The sequence below is a fragment of the Vicia villosa genome, linkage group LG3, assembly GCF_029867415.1.
Source record: "Vicia villosa cultivar HV-30 ecotype Madison, WI linkage group LG3, Vvil1.0, whole genome shotgun sequence".
Taxonomy (NCBI): domain Eukaryota; kingdom Viridiplantae; phylum Streptophyta; class Magnoliopsida; order Fabales; family Fabaceae; genus Vicia; species Vicia villosa.
The window spans coordinates 6,585,361-6,605,555 of NC_081182.1; the positions used below are offsets into that span (position 1 = coordinate 6,585,361).

The 20,195-nt window shown below is 33.4% G+C and overlaps 2 protein-coding genes across 6 annotated transcripts; both read right to left on the minus strand.

The window, feature by feature from the left end:
* Positions 1–3,344: 3,344 nt before the first annotated feature.
* LOC131660168 (uncharacterized) lies at positions 3,345–7,995 on the minus strand. Its single transcript, XM_058929332.1, has 4 exons — positions 7,320–7,995; positions 4,381–4,525; positions 4,146–4,287; positions 3,345–3,886 (listed from the first exon to the last, which is right to left on the minus strand). Exons 1-4 carry the CDS (start codon positions 7,831–7,833, stop codon positions 3,608–3,610), a joined length of 1,080 nt encoding a protein of 359 aa, XP_058785315.1. The 5' UTR covers positions 7,834–7,995; the 3' UTR covers positions 3,345–3,607.
* Positions 7,996–15,094: 7,099 nt separating this feature from the next.
* On the minus strand, positions 15,095–19,788 carry LOC131660169 (J domain-containing protein required for chloroplast accumulation response 1). 5 transcript variants are annotated; one of them, XM_058929337.1, is made up of 11 exons: positions 19,279–19,751; positions 18,263–18,925; positions 18,076–18,174; positions 17,883–17,996; positions 17,462–17,805; positions 17,273–17,375; positions 17,031–17,098; positions 16,869–16,931; positions 16,694–16,771; positions 16,334–16,510; positions 15,095–16,015 (listed from the first exon to the last, which is right to left on the minus strand). In XM_058929337.1, exons 1-11 carry the CDS (start codon positions 19,616–19,618, stop codon positions 15,977–15,979), a joined length of 2,088 nt encoding a protein of 695 aa, XP_058785320.1. In that variant the 5' UTR covers positions 19,619–19,751; the 3' UTR covers positions 15,095–15,976. The 5 variants fall into 5 exon arrangements, with proteins under 5 accessions (XP_058785320.1, XP_058785318.1, XP_058785316.1 ...); XM_058929335.1 differs by having other exon boundaries at positions 15,098–16,015; positions 17,883–17,984; positions 18,263–19,050; positions 19,279–19,788; XM_058929333.1 differs by having other exon boundaries at positions 15,098–16,015; positions 18,263–19,050; positions 19,279–19,788.
* Between the last annotated feature and the right edge of the window lie 407 nt (positions 19,789–20,195).

A 20,195-nucleotide genomic window follows, 5' to 3' on the forward strand; every position in this document is an offset into this window, starting at 1 on the left:
AAATGAGGGTTAAGGATATGTTGCCTCATGAAAGTTTCTAAAAGATGTTGTTTAAAGCGAAACTGACAGACATGACGAAGGTTAATTGGTTAAATTTGTAGGATAATTGTTTTTTGTATTAGTTAAAGTTGTCTCCAAGGCAGTGTTACAAACTCTTTGGTTCATACATGCTCCAGATTGGCAACAATATATGCAAGTATGAATGTTGTGTTTATGTTTAAAGCCTTGATGATGATTCTTTTGTTTTTATGTTATTGTACGTGGATGCTATTTTGATTGCTTCTAATCATTTACGTGATGTAAGTGAACTCAAAATCTAAAGGGAAATGAGTTTGACTTGAAGAACTTAAGTGTTGCTAGAAAAATTTAACATCATTAATTCAAAGGTTTTGGGTACTCCATTGGTGATTCACTTTAAGCTCTCATTGGATCAGTTCCTAAAGAAAGATGCAGACGTTGAGTATGTGTCAAAGGTTTTTTATGCCAATGGTGTGGTTTGTTTAATGTATTATGTGGTTTGCACTATATTATATTTGACACAAGTTGTAATTCAAGTTTGCAAGTTTATATTTAAACTGGGTAATCGTCATTAGGAAGCATTCAAATAGATTTTTAGTAACGTGAAAGGTTTAACATGTTATGGTATCATGTTTAGTATTGGATCAAATGATATTTCAATTGTAGGATTTGTTGATTCAAACTACACATGTAAAATAGAGGATATGATGTCTAAACATGATATATCTTTATTATTGCATGTGGACCAATTTGCTTAAAATCGTCAATTTAATCCACAATGGACTTGTTTACAACTTAAGTTAAGTACATGACAATAGATAAGACTTCCAAAGAGGCCTTTTACATTGAAGTAGCTGAGGCTACCAAAAAGGCCTTATGGTTACATGATTGGTTAAAAATTAGGTGTTGACCAAGGTGGAGATCACTTGCATTATGATAGTTAGGGTAATATTTATTTGACAAATAATAAGGTTTATAATGCGAGAATCAATCATATTAATGCGAGATTCACAATATTACAAAGTTAGTTGCGTCTAGACAAATATTGATTGAGAAAGTTCATACTCCAGATAATGTAAGTGATATGTCGACCAAATCGGTCAAAAGTGACAAATTCAAGAACAATTTGAACTTGTTACATGTAACTCATGGTTAAGTAGGTGTTGTACATCTCATTTGCCAAGATGTGAATCTCATACAATGAATCTTCCTAGGAGTTTGATATTTATCAAAATAGAGATATTTGAGTATGACTCATAGTAAAAAAAGAGGGGGTTGGACACTCAAGTTAAAGTGTGTTAGACTCAATTGTTGTGGAGGCGAGTGAGGTGCAAGCGACGATAATCTCCACAGTATGATTTATTTAGGAAATTTCTTTACCCACCTCCCTCTTTTCTTGGTCACCTCTGGTGAAAAACCCAAAATACCCTCACTTCGGAAATGCATTTCCGAAACGTTTATTTTTTTTCAAAATTTGTCTTATTTCGGAAATGCACTTCCGAAAACACGAAAAAAGGTGTTTTCGGAGATGCATTTCCGAAAACACCCCTTTTTTGGGTTTTCGGAGATGCATTTCCGAAAACAGTTTTTTTTGGGAGGGGGTGTCTTCGGATATACACTTCCGAAATATTCCAAGACCAAATTGGTCTTGGAATGTTTCGGATATACACTTCCGAAAGAATTCAATAATTATTAAAAAATTAAAATCAAGGTGAATCAATACAATTAATAGGTATAAAATCAAGGTGAATCAATAAAATGAAGGTGAATCAATAAAATCAAGGTGAATCAAATTTTTCTAAACAATTTTAAAGTTAAAAATTATTTTACTAACTTATATAAATCAAAAACATTTTAATTCCATAAGTAAATTTTGAATTATATAGAATTAAATATAAAATTTATTCATTAAATAAAATTAAGACAAAATCTTTTTTTAATTTTGAATTATATAAAATTAAATATAAAATTTATATTTAATTAAATTTTTTTTGGAAATAAAATTTATTATTGATTCCAAAAAAAAAATATAAAATTTATTCATTAAATAAATTTATTCCATAAGTATATAATAATTAATATATAAATATATAAATATATAATAATTATTTTAAATTAAAACACTTATTTTTTTAATTTTTATAATTATTATATAAATATATTTATAATTAATATATAATAATTATTATAATTATTATATAAATATATAAATTAAAACACTCATTTTTTTAATTTTTTTTGTAAATACATAATAATTATTATAAATATATAAATAAAAAATTATAACTCATTTTGTAAGCGAAATTATTTTAATTTTTTTTATTAAAATTATTTTAAATTTTAAAATATGAATCAGAATAGAAATATATAATAATTATTATTCATAACTCATAAATTATATCAAAATATATAATTATTATTATTTATTACTCATAAATTATATCAAATTTATGATATATGAATTAATTAATATCCTAAAATTAATTTTTGGGATTTTTAGATTTTTTTTTGTTTTTTCGGAGATGCATCTCCGAATTAATCAAAATCCCAATTTTTGGGATTTTTTTGGAAATACACTTCCGAAGTCTGGAAAAATTTAGAAAAAAAAATATTTCGGAAATGCATTTCCGAAGCAGGGGTAAAGTAGGGTTTTCGCTGGGGGTGACCCCAAGAGGTGGGTAAAGAAATTTTCTTTATGGATATACTTGTAATCTGGGTCATAATATTATATATACAATTTGCAACACTGAAATATTAATTCAATAAAAAATAATATGAAATGTAGTCAAAAACATGAGCACAATTGGTCTAACTGCACAAACAAATATTGAAATCAATGTCTGCAATGTTTTCCATTTGCTCTTTTGTTACTAGTTCTTCAAACAAAATCATTATCATTTAAATAGTTTACTTTCATTTTCATTATCATTGTTATTTATTTCACTTTTCTTATCATCTACTCATTATAGAATATTTTGCATTTAGAGTAATGCACATAATATTAGAAAGTGAATTTGAAAAAAGAACATTAAAATTGTGTTGAAAATGACAAGTCATTTTTTTAGACTTTTTTTACAAACACATCAAATTATTTTAGGATGGAAGATATTAAGAAATGCTTTATTCTTCATTAATAAACTAATCTATATAAGTGAAGTTTAAAGATTAATTAGAACCAAAATAAAGTTTTTTCATAATACAAAATTGACTAAGGAAAATTATGAGCAATTGCCAATGAGGCAAAGAAAGGACCCTAACATTAGGCACCTATCAAAAGCACTCTTGAGAGCCCTCTCCTCTTAGCTATCAAACTTATGACACTAGTCTTCCAAAAAAGTGCAACATCATAACAAATAGTGGGACATAGAAGCATTATCAATTTATTACACAACAGAGAAACAGAGAACATAACAACAACCTATCAGCAAATACCCCAAAACAAACATACAATTTCACGTGGGGACAACATAAAACACAAGATAAGACCTATCATTTTCTGGTTAGATAAGGTGGCATAAAACTACAAACATAGTAACAAAGAATCAACAAATACAATCAGCCTTACATTTCATGTCTTTTTTTACTTAACCTATTCTGTTTTAATTTCATTTTTGATTCTCACGTTGCATTGTTGGTACCTGAAGCATGTTAATAAATGGTTGTTAACTAGCCCTGATACTTGCATGAATGAATAAACTACTTTTGGTCCAACACATTGGAAACCTCTTCTCATCAAATCCTTGCTAATGAGATCCGCTTTCGGAGTTTTCACAGGTATTTGACGTCCGTATCGATATTCATTTTTTATCGGTTTGTTGTTAACGAATTTCCAACAATAATTGCTGAATGAACCAAACTCGAGCTGAACCTGTAAAATAACACAAATGTATGACCACGGAGACTAAGAATATACCTGACTCTGATATAGTGTAATTAATTTGTAACTAACTTGTAACTAATAACTAACTCTGATATAGTGTAACTAATTTGTAACAAACTTGCAACTAATTTGTGACTAATGTTAATATTTATGACAATATACATTCTTGTTTTGTACGTTAGCACCATATATGATTAATTTACGTACAAAAATATAATTAATTCAGTTGAGCAGATGATTAATTTACCTTAAGTAATTGTTTAGCGTTTTCCATAATGGCGCGGACCTTTTGTTCTGATAACAAAGGGTTGCCATTTATTTTGGGTGTTAGCAACTTCTTCTCATTAAACTGTGCAATTGAGGATGGATCAAAATTTTCGAAAAATTTCCTATAATAATAAGATTAACAAATAAGTGTCAAATAATATACTATGCATGGTTGAAAAAAATTAGTGGACATTGTATTAGGGATGGAGACATGCCTGAATATGTTTCTGTGGTTAAGAATGGTTGGCCAAGTGTGTTCTGCTAGTGCTTGTGAAAATATTAGAAGCTCAAATAGCTTTGTATCATCATCAATAACTGGAACACCCCATTCTTCGTCATGGAAAGCAGTATAAATAGGGTCTGTTAACAATGAAATTATAATTCTTTATGAGTAGGGAATTCTATTAAGGGGGTATACTCTAGCAAAATTTAGCAATTTTGTTTCTCAATCCTATAAACAAGTAAGTGCATTGTATTAGTGTTATTACAACTTATTTTTATAAACAAAATGTCAAGTAAGATGTCTAGAAAATTGTTGAGCACATTTTGTCTCCGTGCTTCTCTCGGGCGCTATTTCTACATATTTCTTTTGAAAAAATCGGTTGAGAAATGTTTGTGTGAAAAAATTTAATTGAATTTGTATTGATTAAAAAATTTAGTTGGATTTGCATTGATTAAAAGTTTAAGTTTTAGTTTTGCCGAATATTTGATTTGGTCGGAATTGAGCTTTTGTATGGACCGGGACATCTACAAGAGATCACCTTCCTTATTTGAAAATGACTTTGATTTTAGTGACACTACAAATAATTGATTCTTGCAAAAAACACTTGGGAGACTTATTTGAAAATAACTTTGATTTTAGTCACACCACAAATAATTGGTTCTTGTAGACACTTGTAGAATGTTTGAATGAAAGTGAGGAAATTTCAAGTTTAGTAGATTTTGAGTTGAAGTTCATGAATAGTATTTAAAAAATTACGTTAAACTGAAAGAGTTCAGATAAAATTGTCAAATATTATTCACTACTTATAATTTGGTAACTTTCTTTTCTTTTAGACTTTAACTCTCGAGATGTTTTTGACATTTCACCAAACTAAATTACTAATTCTTTGTGTTTTTTGTTTAACATTTGATTAATTCTTCTTTAAATGTTTCCAATCATATAATCTCACGCATTATTTCACTATTCTGTGTGACATCTTGACTGAAAAGATTTTTTAGTATACTTTCTTCCCAACAAAGAGAAACCCCTGTGTTTACGAAGTATTCTTTATATACATTTTTCCCTATTAGGAATATTATCATCATTAAATGATTAAATGAAAGGGAGAACAGTAAATAAAAACTAGGACAAGACCAATATAATATGAAATTTTCTATTTTTGACAAGTTTAATGAGAATTCCTTAATTGATGAAATTTTTTTAAATAATATTCCCTCCGTTTTTTATTATAAGTCGTTTTGGAAAAAAAATTGTATTTTAATATAAATCGCTTTACAATTTCAATGAATAATTAATGATATTTTTCCTATTATATCCTTAAATACTTATTATTCTCTCTCCTTTCAATTAAGTAAATTTATCATCCACATGTCATTAATGATGGTCAATTTTGTAAAAACCTTCATAATTTTTCATTTTCACACAAGAGTTATTATTTTTCTTAATATGTGTGAAAAGTCCAAAGCGACTTATAATAAAAAAAGGAGGGAGTAATACGCCTTCTTCTATTTTACAAACTATCACTATAAAGAAAATAATATTTTCAAAATTTTTAATGTAATATCAATTATTTTTTACAACCTTATCTCGAATTAATTTTATGTCATTATTTTAAAAATATTACTTATCTCAAATATGAACAAAAGTTAACAAAAGTTACTCAAATAAAATTGATGTATGAGATTAAAATTTCGGATAAAGTGTGTGTTTGGATTGACTGATTTTGATAAAATTGAATTTGATAGAATTGATTTTAATAGAATTAAGTTTAATAGAATTGATATATGTGTAGATACATTTATGTAAAAATAAATTGAATAAATTTTAGTATAAAAATCACGTTTAAATTCAGAAGTTACAAATTATAGTTTCAAACTATAACTTTAAATACAATCAATTCTAAAAAAATTATTATTCTACTTTAGAATATCCAAACACCTCAAAATCGCTTCAAGCCTCCTCCAAAATTACATTTGACTTTTCCAAATAAGCAAATCAAACATGCTATACACCAATTTGTTTAACCTATTTTTAATAATATCTGATACAGTGATACCGAAATAATACATTGAAATTTAAATGTATAATAGTGGAAGCATAGTATTTAGTAAAGTATTTAATACAAAAACACACTAGCAAAGTATTTAGTAAAATATTTAATATAAAAACACATTAGTAATTGATAAAAATAATTTATTAAAATTGTTATTATCTTACCAGATATTTTCTTTCTTAGTATTTATATAAAAATATTAAACGAAATTTATTTTAAAATAGAAAACCTAATTGATATATAGTACTTACTGTTTTACAATTCCATTCAGTCATATATTATGTCATGCGTCAATCTTTTACTCTTTTCACCTTATAAAAATGTTTTATTTAGACTTTAGAAAATAGTAATCAAATATGTTAATTTTAATTATTAAAATATTTTATTAATTATATTTAGAGATTATTTAGAAAGCCAATTATTTTAGAGCAAAAAGACAAAAATAAAACGCTTTTATCACATGGAAAGAACAATGCCATATTCATAATAAAAAGTTTGCTTGGTTATCGAATAAATCTAAAAAACAAACTTTTTCTTATAAATAAAATGGGAGTATTTGTTGTTAAAATTTCTTCACGATTATTCTTTTTAATCCCCTTATAAAGGATATAATTGATATATTTAATTCAATATCAATATCATTGTTGCTTGATTTGGTTGGTGGCGTGTGATATTTGTCATGTTGACTGGTTTTATGGTGTTTTTTTTCAGTTCTTTCCTTCTAAAATAAAATAGAATTTAATGTATTGATTATTAGACTTTGGTTAACTGATTACTATAACAAAATATAAATTAATAATTCAATATACTAGTACAAAATAAAATTTTATTTTTATTGTTAATTAATGTTTGTTGTATATTTACACACAAAGACTTACCTGAATTTGGTGTGATCCAATCGCATGTCTTGGACGGTGGCTCACCCTTACAAGGCGGAGACACGTGGGCAGCATCTCTCACCGGCGGTGGCTTAAACCCGTTGTTGCGCTTCATCTTTGAAATTCCATTTCCATTCACAGAGTTGACCTTTTTGACAGAAGAGGAATCCGAGGAACATGTGCTGTCTAAATCCAAACACACGTTACTTCCGACAACAACATCAGAGTCAGAGATTTCCGTCACTTGTTTTCTTGGACCCTGTGTTTTCTTCTTGTTGTGTTTCGTAACTTTCGTTGTTTCTTCATGAACCGGAACTATGTTTCCACCTGGTTTCAAAATCGCTCGCGGTTTAGAATTAGAACGAACGTGGAGCTTTGTTGCAATGGGCATTTTGGGTATTATTGGATTTAATTTTTTGAAATTGTGTGAATGTGGGGTTTGGTTTGAAATTTGAAGTGAGTGAATGAGTGAGGAATTAATGTCCTGAAATAGTACGTTTAGGCGAAGGGTCATAGTCAGAATTGTTGGATAACGTTAAGCATTGGATGTGTTGTTGTTTGGAGGGTTACTTTGCTTTGGGTTGTTTTGTTTTATTTTGCTTACCGTTAAGAAAAAGAATCCAAAGACTCTCCACTCACCCCACCAAAAGGGCACGTAATGGTGTTCGGTACAAATTACCCAACGGCTATGTTACCCCTCACAAGTCACAACTCACACCATTGACCAAGTCTATTTATATTATTAGATTGGGTTTGGTTCTCATATACCTATCTGGAAAAATCAATAATGTTCATAAAATTCAAAACTGTATTTTATCCAACAAAATTCAATTCCAATCTAAAACGAAGCTGAATAAATCCAAAACTTTAGTTCTGTCATTGTTATGAAAGTATATCTATGGAATCTTCTCAACAATTCATTTACAGCATAAATTAACATTAATAATTACTATGACATACATAAAATAAAGACTATGTTTTAACTTAAAATAATTTTTTTTAGAAAAATGGAACAACAAATATTTATATATTTAATGTTAAATATACATTAAAATGTATCTAAGAATGTGACACCATCTAAATTTATATTTAGATGTAAAAAACAAGATTATTCACTTTAGGATTAAGGTGACATGCAATGGAATGATTGACTAATTTATAAAACAAATCATAATTATGTATATCATAAACTATTTTAAATATTTATCTATTATTCGCCATAAGATATGTTTTGTGTACTTGCAATTTCTTTCGTATCTCATTGTCACAAATGTATGTCTTCTATCAAAATCACTATCTGACCTCCCGATTACAACAGCGAACCCCAATTTAACAGCCCCCGTGTGCGGATCCATTAGAGCATTTATTCACGAACAACAAACTTATATTTATTTGTAAATTACTTACCAACATCTACTTTGACATCAACCAGATTAACATCCATAGACACAATAGCTTCGGGAACAACAGTGTGCACCAAATATAAGGCCAATCTTACAAGAAAAAATTAGAAACTCAGATTTAACATTACAATGGTTCAGAAATACACTTTTATAATCACATTCAACAATGATTCAAAATTACACTTCCGGACGCAATGTTCGTTTTTTCACATGATTAGATTCTAGCAAGCAGCGAGAAAGAAAATTCATGTACATTACCTTAAATTTCAACTTCTTTTGCTCTTTTTGATGTGAAAAACAGAAGAATGTTATTTTGAAGTAAAAAATTTGATAGAGTATAAAAGGAGGTTTTGGTAGGGTTTATAGAAGAATGGTGGTATGATCAATAATGAAGAATATATGCAAGGTGGTGTTTTATTCATTTATCCACTTGACAAATTTGGAACTACACTTTAGAATTATTCACTGAGTTGTGAAATAAACACAATCACTGTAGGGGTTAGTTCAGAGGTACGCTTTCGGTTATTTTTTGGAAAATGAGGGGTGTCTCACTTATAGCGTGTTTTGGTGTGTATTAGGACACCCGGAGGTGTACTTATAGAATGTCGGAAAAGCAGTTTCGAGATTCGTTATAATATGTTTGGAATATGATGGAATGAAGTGAAATGGAATTAAATGAGGTTATGTTTCATTGCTTGGGTTGATTTAAATAGTATGGAATGAAGTGAAATCTAATAGAATACATTTCATCTCATTCCATCACTTTTCGTCAATTTTTTTGTATCCTCCAATTTGAACAGAACAACGACAAAATTGTTCTATTCTATCATAACAAACTCAAATAATAAAATGATATATTTATTTTATTTCGCTCTGCTTCATTCCGTTCTATTTATTTTATAATATTCAAACATTATTTTAGGATGGTTCTTCACCACTAAGGGTGGAAAGAGCAACTCCTATTAAGTTTCTAACTCAAACAAATTGGGCTTTGGGCTTTTTGTTTATTTGTCTCAAGGGCATTGGGCCTACCATTTCAGGCCTTTTGTTTGGCTTGTCTTTTCAGGGGCAGATCCCTCTATTTGTAGTAAAATGTATAAATAGGTTTTACTATATGTGCATTACAAAAGATTGAAGATCGAAAAAAACCTAACCTAGTACAAAAAAAAATACAAAGGAAAGGTAATACAGAACTGTTAGCGCAACAGATGGAAGATAGCGAAAGCATAACTGATTTCTTCACTAGGATTACGAAACTAGTGAATCAAATCAAGATATGTGGAGAAGTATTAACAACAAGAGCTGTTGTCTCAAAGATTTTAAGATCTTTGGCTCCTAAGTTCGACCACATCGTGGTAGCCATAGAAGAGTCGAAGGACTTGTCGAAATTGACAAAAGAAGAGCTTCAAGGGACGCTTGAATCTCATGAACAAAGAATGGCTGAAAGAGCTGCGGGCAAGTCGAAGAGCGATGTGGCTCTGCAGGCTCAGTCAGCAAACGAAAAGAAAGGCAAAGGAAGCTGGGCTGGAAATAAAGGTAGAGGTGGCTACAACAATTCGACTAGTCGAAATCAGCAAGAAGGAAATTGGTCGAATCGGAGAAAACCCTCATATCAAGGCAACCAGAGAGGTGGTGCTGCAGGTAGAGGAAGAGGTGGTGGTCGAAAGCCTGACAAGAGTCACATTCAATGTTTCAACTGTCAGAAGTATGGTCACTATTCGACAGCTTGTCCAGAAAAGAATAAAAGTCAAGAAAGTGATGCAAAGCTTGCAAAACAAGAAGAAGAAGAAGAGATGTTGCTGATGGTCACAACAAAAGATGAAGATAAATTCAAGGACCAGTGGTACTTGGATTCAGGATGCTCATCACATATGTCTGGAAGAAAAGATTGGTTTGTCAACATAAAACCCTCAATGAAGAACATGGTGAAATTTGCAAATGACAATACTTTAGCAGCTGAAGGTATTGGTGATGTAATGATTACGAGGAAAGATGGAAAGAGGTCAGTAATTTCCAATGTGTTGTACATACCAGGCATGAAGAGCAACTTACTCAGCATTGGGCAGTTGGTCGAAAAGAATTACAAAGTTTCGATCGAAGACAAGATGATGAGAGTTGTCGATGCAAGTGGGAGGTTAATCTTGAAGGCTCCTATGTCACAGAATAGAACCTTCAAGATCGAACTCAATGTGATGGAGCACGAGTGCCTTGCAACTGCAGCTAGCAGAGATGAATGGATATGGCACTATCGACTAGGGCATCTCAACTTCAATGACATCAGAGACTTGAAAAGAAAGAATATGGTTTCAGGACTGCCAGAAATCGACATTCCAAACGAGGTATGTGAGGAATGTGTGCAGGCGAAGCAGCACAAGAATAGCTTCAGCAAGGATGCAGGAAGTAAGTCGAAGACTATTCTCGAAATCATATACTCTGATGTATGTGGACCAATCCAGGTGGATTCGAATGGAGGTAACAAATACTTTGTTACATTCATAGATGATTTCAGTCGAAAACTATGGACTTACCTGATCAAGAAGAAAAGTGAAGTGATCGAGGTATTTGTCAAGTTCAAATCTATGGTCGAAAGACAAAGTGGTCGAAAGCTCAAGGTTTTGAGAACTGATGGTGGTGGAGAATATGTGTCGAAAGACTTCGACATGTTATGTGAGAAAGAAGGGATTATGCATGAGGTGGTGCCACCCTACACTCCACAGCAAAATGGAACTGCAGAAAGGAAGAATAGAACCATCATGAATATGGTGAGAAGTATGTTGAAAGGAAAGCATTTACCTAAGGAATTTTGGGGAGAAGCAGTGTCGACTGCAACATACATTCTAAACAGATGTCCGACAAAGAAGCTAGAAGGAATTACTCCAGAAGAATGTTGGTCTGGTGTGAAGCCTAGCTTGAGCCATCTGAAGGTATTTGGATCTATAGCACATAGACATGTGCCAGATCAGTTGAGAAGAAAACTTGATGACAAGTCGAGTCAAATGATACTTATAGGATATCATTCGACTGGAGGATACAAGTTGTTCGACCCAGTGAACAAGCAAGTAGTGATCAGCAGGGACGTGATCATAGATGAGCTTAAAGAATGGGATTGGACTGAAAATGTCAAGAAGGATTCAGTGAGAATTCTTTATGACGAACCAGCTACTGAAGTCGAAAGAGAAGAAGTTCGACAAGAAGAAGTCAGAGGTGATGCAGGCCCAGGCAGACCTCAGAGAACAAGACACATGCCTGCAAGGTTGCAAGAATGTGTAATTACATCAGATGATGTAGTCAATGATGAAGGTGAGCTGGTACATTACGCTTTCTATGCAGATGTCGAACCTGTCAATGCAACTGAGGCATTGAAGGATTCGAAGTGGGTGAAAGCTATGAATGAAGAATTGAAGTCCATCGAAGACAACAATACTTGGTCACTTGTCGAATTGCCTCAAGGCAAGAAGGCAATTGATGTGAAGTGGGTATACAAGGTGAAGTGTAATCCCAAAGGTGAAGTGACTCGATACAAGGCAAGGCTTGTGGCAAAAGGATTTCTTCAGAAGGAAGGAATTGACTTCGATGAGGTCTTTGCACCTGTTGCCAGGATCGAAACGATCAGGTTGGTTATTGGTCTAGCGAACATGAACAATTGGCACATGTGTCAGATGGACGTTAAATGTGCATTCCTGAATGGACCCTTGGACGAAGAAGTCTATGTTACACAACCAGTTGGGTTTGTGAAACACGGCGAAGAGAGAAAAGTGTACAGACTGCATAAAGCCCTGTATGGACTGAAGCAAGCTCCAAGAGCTTGGAATAAGAAGATCGACAGTTTCCTAAGGGAGAAAGAATTTGTGAAGTGCACAACTGAACATGGGGTATATGTAAGAAGAAGCAAGAGTGAATTGCTTATACTATGTCTCTATGTCGATGACTTGTTGATAACAGGTAGCTGCAAGAAAGAGATCGAAGGCTTTAAAGGTGATCTCAGCAAGGAATTTGAAATGTCAGATTTGGGCGAAATTTCATACTTCCTTGGTATCGAATTCTACAAGGGTAGTAGAGGCTTGATGATGCATCAAAGAAGATATGCAAGTGAAATTCTCAAGAGATTTGAGATGGAAGAATGCAATTCGACTTCGACACCTGCTGAAACAAGATTGCAACTGTCGAAGAACCCAGATGAAGAGGATGTCGACCCAACCCAATACAGAAGACTTATTGGGTCATTGAGATACCTTTGTCACACAAGGCCTGACTTAGCGTACAGTGTAGGTATGATAAGTAGATTCATGCAGAAGCCAAAGGTATCACACCTAGCAGCGGCGAAGAGGATACTGAGGTATCTGAAAGGAACTCTCGACTATGGCATTCTGTTTCCTGCAGCTGATAAGGGAAAAGAATGCAAATTAGTGGGTTACACCGACTCGAGTTGGTGTAGTAATGCTGAGGATCGAAAATCCACAGCTGGTTATGTGTTTATGCTAGGTGGTGCACCAGTTGCTTGGAGTTCGAGAAAGGAACCAGTAGTGGCACTATCATCGTGCGAAGCAGAGTACATAGCTGCTTCTCTTTGTGCATGTCAAGCAACATGGATGGTGAACTTGGTCGAAGAGATAACAGGTAAAGATCATGGAGCAATTACCATGAAGATTGACAGCATGTCAGCTATCAATCTTGCGAAGAACCCGATAGCACATGGTCGAAGCAAGCACATCGAAATGAGGTTCCATTATCTTCGAGAGCAGGTAGCTAAAGGAAAGATGAATTTGGAACACTGCAGAACTGAGAATCAGATTGCAGATATCATGACGAAGGGAGTGCTGGTCGAAATTTTCAGAAGACTAAGAGCTATGATGAATGTGGATAGCTTAGACACAATGAATTAGGTGGTGTGTTAATTTGTAATTCCTTGTGTCGAGGCAGGTTGTTACTCGAACACAAGGTGTGTCTAAATGTGTAACAGTTTGTTACACATAAGTTTGTTTTAAATTTAGATAGTTTGTTTTAGATTTAAAATAGATTAGATTTGATTTAGCTCCAAAATAGGTATTTTGGGCTTTTATAGTTTTGGGCTTTGGCTTAGGGAGAAGGCTAACCTAAATCTATAAATAGGGAGTAACCCTCATTATTTGTAATCAAGTCATTAATCTTGTATTCACAGAAGTTGCAGTTGCAAGTGAATAACAGAATTTCCACAGTTTGTGGGCAGAGAGAAACTCTGCAGAAAATACTTCCTTCTTCTCTTTTAATTTCCGCAAACCCTAATCCTAGTTTTGTTCCTATTTTCTTCATTGTCATCTTTAACGATAAGGAATTACTCAAAGGTTTGAGAGTCTAATTCCAACATCTGGTATCTAGAGCTCCGGTTAATCGATTCAAGGCAAGAAGAATGGCGATGGCAATGAATCATCCGAATGGGCATTTTCCAGCAACACTACCAATTCTGAAAGGAGATAACTATGAGAATTGGTGCAAGCAGATGAAGGTTGTATTCTGTTGTCAAGATCTTTGGGATCTTGTAAAAGAAGGGGTAGAACCGCTTGCAGAAGGTGCGAAGGAGGAAGAAAAAGCTGCTTATAAAGAATTGAAGAAGAAAGATTATAAAGCTCTCTTTATAATTCATCAATGTCTGAGTCCAGATAATTTTGAAAAGGTTAGTGATATAGAATCTTCAAAAGAAGCTTGGGAGATTCTTGAAAAATCTTTTGGAGGTGCAGAAAAGGTGTGTTGCTCAAAGGAATGTCCCAGAATAAACAATGCTCCCGACTCGACCCTTCCCCGATGTTGCGCTAACAATGGTATCATGAGCCTTTGGTTCAAGAAAAAGGGACCGGCTAAAACTTGTAGTTGAAAGTCAACGGATACATGTAGTTGAAGAGAATCAACGGATACATGTAGTTGAAGTCAACGGATACAAGTGTATGTGGAAGAGGAGCTTCCACATGAGGGGGAGCATTGTGTAAGACTCACACTTGAGGGGGAGTGTTGAGAATCAAGTGTGAGTGTGGATAATAGTCCCACATTAGAAATGTCTGTGGTGACTTGAGCATATATAAGTGGGAGAACCCACTCACCTATCACCTTAAGGTTTTAGGTGGAGAAGTGGTGTCTACAATTCAAAAGGTAAATAATGCAAATTTAGACATAAATCCTTAGCAAACATACACGCCCACAATTACAATTTGGCGAATCCAAGTACGAACTGAAATCAAATTATAAAAAATAATAGTAGTTTATGAACTTATGAGCACCGAATTTAGATCTTTGAGAATAGCTAATGAACCTGACTTTCAACATGCAAATAAGTCCTCACACAAACGAGTCACTGTATCGAAACACAACAATATTGAGCAACAACAGCCATTTCTATCTAGTCAATAGTCCAGTGACAATTAGTCATAACTAGTCCATATTAAAGAACAACAAAATCTAGATCTAAGGGACCAATCAAACCCAAAAAAAATCTGAATCCAAGCACGAACCAAAGAAGCAGATTCATGGTATACACCCATTCTTTTTTTCAAAGAACGAAACCAAATTGTTGGCGAGTAGAAATAGAACCCAACCATTGTTGAGCAAAAACTCGAAGACCACTGTCGCTAGAGAGCATAAAATAGAGAACCGCCTTTGTTGGACTAAACTATCTCTTGGCAATGATCCGAAAGTTTTGTCGGAAACATGAATAGGATAACAACTGCTCTCCAACTTCAGTGGAGGTTAATGGTAGAGCGACCTGATGGGCGTCACGCTCTCAAAACCGGGAGCTACATCAATGGCTGGTAGCTTGGATTTTAGGAGAGGAGAGGAGAGGAACTGGATGATTAGAGAGAAGGCAGAGAAAAAATTTGAGGTGAGGAGAGGAGCTTAAATTATATAATTGGTATACTGAGAGTTTCTAAACCATAAAACTGTATATATTGATATATAGCATTAAGAATATGCATCAATGGATAAATAACATTGAATAAAAGTCACAGGTACAAAGAAAATTTATATAGACCACAGCTTGAACTCTGCTGTTGCCTTGCATTTCCTATTGATATATTTACTGTACTAATACATAAATAAAGAATAATGTGCTGTAAGAAAAAAAAGACTAATATATTCTTATTTGTATACATACCAGAGTGGAGTAATCCATTTATATTCAATTTGATAAAGAAATAGGAAAACCACTACAGTTCCAATAAATACAACATCTACTCCCTAGTATACAGACTGCAGAAGATAGCTTCTGGTATTGAGTATTGACAGGCATTAGAGTGGACCAACCATGTTGAATTGAGTCCATGCCTCCTGCATTTAAATATATACTTTCCTTCATTTAGTTTTTTGTAAATACATGTTGAATTAAATTGATAAGACATGATTATCGTAAGGACAAAACTTAGGTACAATTCTTTAGGTGTGGTTCTTACTATTTTCCAATAAAAATATGACAAGTGTATAATTTCCTCTTACACGTATGCAAATTTCTCCTATTTTCATTCACTAAATGATATTTAAGTATATTTGTCATATTTTTATTGGAAAATAGTAAAAACCACACCTAAAGAATTGTACCTAAGTTTTGTCCTTATAGTAATGTTAATAAGTTGCTCAAAAACATATTACCTGTAAAATATCAAAAACTTTTTCGGCAATGTATTTTTGTTCCGAAGTCGCACCCTTCTGCTGCAACTTATCTGGATGCAGACTGAGTAAAGCTCTTTGATATGATCTTTTCACCGCATTCCCTTCAATAATATCGACAAGAGGCACAGGCTTCCAGCCACAGTTTGGCCAAAGTACCTTTGTTCATGATGGAAGCCATTTTAAAATGAGTACATACTTAGACGAAACAATATCAGAATCTATGATTTTAAGGCATATCAAAATGCTCTATTGTTGTTAACAGGCAAGAAGATTTGGGATTTTCAATCAAATGGGCTAAGAATAGTAACTAGCAAAGGAACATATTTGTTTTCTTCTTACGTATTGTAATGTAGACAGCAGCGAGCGTATGTTTCCTTCCTTCCCTTTAGACCATTGTTGAATCTTCTTGTCAATAACCTACATTGTGTACAGAAACATATGCTTAATATAATAATATCTTTGTTCTTCTACAAGTTGATAAAGGCAAAACATGTGTAGGTAAGTTGCGAATTACTTGGATTTCTTGAATTTCTTGGTTCTGTGCGACCTCACCCTCATCTTCGGATAATACTTGGATCTGCAAATTCCAAATCAGGTGCTTGCTTATCCATATAAGCACATGAAAACATAAAAAAAAAATTATACTTGAGACTTGTTTAATTTAACAATGGAATACCGTGAAATTCTCATGGAAGGACTCGTCTTTATCTCCTATATCTTCCGCAAATGAAATGTCATGAATTTCTGCTAATAAAATCAAGGTGTTATTACATCACATAATTTAATCATCAAGTAATCATCCAAATCTTATATACAAAATTCCTCAAACCAAGACTAGTATATTCATAATTTCGTAGATGTACAAGTTAGTCCATTCTCAACTGTCAGAAAACTGGAGTTTCGATAACTAAGCAGTACCTGATGCTGAGATATCATCCTGCTGTGAAAAACTATTGGCAGGCATGTCCGTGATCTCTATGTTAGAGATCTCCTTCCGGGACTTTTCAGCTTCACCATCCACCTGCGAGAATTGAAACAGATCTTAAACATCGAATAACATGATGTGAGTTTTCTTTTCTGGTCATCTTCAGCTGTGACAAAACTTACATCATTATTTGCCCTCACAGCTCCTTTCTGCTTGTATGCATAACCCTGAAGTCGAGATTTTGAGTCGGCTTTGGGCTTTGTTTCAGCGTCTTGGTTGAATATTTGAACGAAGTCTTTGACCTTTCCTTTAACTCGGCCTTTCCCCATACTTCTTCTGCCTGGGCTTAATAAAGCCTCAGAAGTAACTTTGCTATATTCTACACCTCTCATGGGAACTGTCTTTCGCTTTTCATCTTGCTTCTTTGGATTCACATGAATATCAAAATTAGAAGACAGTTTCTTTGAGATTTTCGCTGTGTTTCCTTCTCTTGCCTTTCTAGTTATCTCACCATCACCTGTCAAAACTATCAACAGTTATCATAGGGTGGTAAATCTCTCTCTCGCACACACAGAAAAAGAAGAATGCCAAAGACGGCTTTACCTTGCTCCTTTGGATTTATAGGAATATCAACATTAGAAGACAACTTCTTTGAGCTTTTTGCTGTGTTTTCTTCTCTTGTTTTTCTAGTTATCTCTCCATCATCTGACATATAAACTATTGACAATTATCACATGGTGGTAAATTTCTCTCTCACACACACACAAAAAAAGAAGAATGCCAAAGACGGCTTTACCTTGCTTTGGATTTATAGGAATATCAAGATTAGAAGACAATTTCTTTGAGCTTTTCCCCTTGTTTCCTTCTTTTGCCTTTCTAGTTATCGCATCATCATCTAACATATAAAATTATTGACAGTTATCACAGGGTGATAAATTTTTCTCACACACAGAATGAAAGAAGAATGCCAAAGACGGCTTTACCTTGTTTCTTATTACTTTTACCGAACAGAGAATTTAATGATTTGGAATCATGCTTCTGAGTTTCATTTGCTGCTTCGATTTTTCCATAGAAGACTATCTCACTTGTAGAAAGAGTATTTGATTCTGCTTTGGACTCTTTTGTGACAGGACTGACAAGAACATCTTTGATAAGAGTTTCACGGCTGCTCAATGAATCAATTGAATCTTTGCCAGAAACTCTATGTTTTACCGTCTGGTCTGAATCTACCTTGTTTTGAATGGTTGTGGTAGTTTTTGACACATCTTGTTTTTCATTTCTAGTCAAAGAAGAATCATTGTACACTATAGGACTATCATTTTGAGTGGTAATCTCAGTGACGATCCAATCCTTAGCGCTCGAGCATTTCTCGAGTTTAAACTTATTTTTTGACCTTGAGATTCTCTCTGACCTAATAGGCATTGCCAAAGTCACCCCTTTACTCGCCCATTTATATATTGAGAAATGAAACTTCTCATTGCTGGTATTATCATTATCATCCGGAGAAACTTCAGTAACAGACGTGTCCTGTTTCATAATGTTTCCTTTGTCTACTTTATCAGATAGGCCCGAGTTTGAAAACTCCTTCGATAGCAGACTTTGCCTGTTAGACGGTTTCAAATCCTTTCGCGACTCCTTATGTTGAGCTGAAAATCGAGATAGATTAGAATCTGAGAACACTAATCCATTTGAAGCAGCAATATTATTGTCGAGCGGATTCCTACTACTAGGAGGTGAACCAAATATCCCTTTCGTCGATGTGGCCGGAAGGCTGATCAGTTGAATTTGGAATGAGTAAACATCAGAGAGAAATTAAAGACGAACAACAAGTCACTAATGCATTGCTATGATATTAGAATTAGCTAAAACAAGAAACTATGCTATCATCATCAAATAACCAACATATTAAACACCAATGAATAAAAATTAAAAACTACGAAACACAGACACCAGAAACACGAAACTGAGAGATAGACAAAAGTGCAGAGAAAAAGAAAACCTGAAGGATGGAGGGAGAGAAGACGCAAGTGGCTGAAGATCGCGTTTCTTCGGCGTTGAACACCCACTCGGACTCTGAGACTGAGACTGAGATTCTTCTCCTCCAAATATATCATCAAAGAAATCTTTAGCCTTTTTGTTTGTGTAACGTCTTCTAACTCCACTATCATCACCAAACACCGATTTCCCTCTCTCACCCTCCATCGGCCACTTACAGCATCCCGATTCACCTTCTTCTCCACTGAACCCCGACGACCGCCGCGGCGGTCCCCCAAACACGTCGTTGAAATCAACTTCCAATTCCCTCTGCGACGTACTCGGATTGCTATAGCTATCGTCATCACGCTGTTCAGAAGAATTATAAAATCTCTCCATTGATAAGAAATTCAAAATCTGGCGGGAAATTGTTAGAGAAGAAAAGAGAAGAGTTGAAAGGTTTATGAGAAAGAGCAACCATGTCAGAGAAGAGAAATTTGAAATAATAACTGTATTATTACAGAAAAGGACAAAATGGGAAATCTAATAGAAACTGCAAAACCACAAAATATATATACGGATAAAGTTTGAATTATTATTTAAATATTAATTTGTGAATCTAATTAAACCCACACCACACACCACAACCTCTCATTTTTCTTCTCTGGCTTCTTCGTCTTTTTCTCTCGGATTATATTTATTATTAATTATATATATATATATATAAAAAAACAACAAACAAGATTAATTTTATTTAGCTATGGTCTTTGTTTATCTTTGAAACTGTCTCATGTGATATCTATAAGACAAGGAAAGATAGGAACTAAATACACTGGCAGTGTCCAGAAAGAAAGGGAATAATAAAATATTTGGAAAATATTTGTGGTTTCGGGGGAAAACAAATTGTACTGGAAAAATTGTAATGACAAAAAAACCTTAACA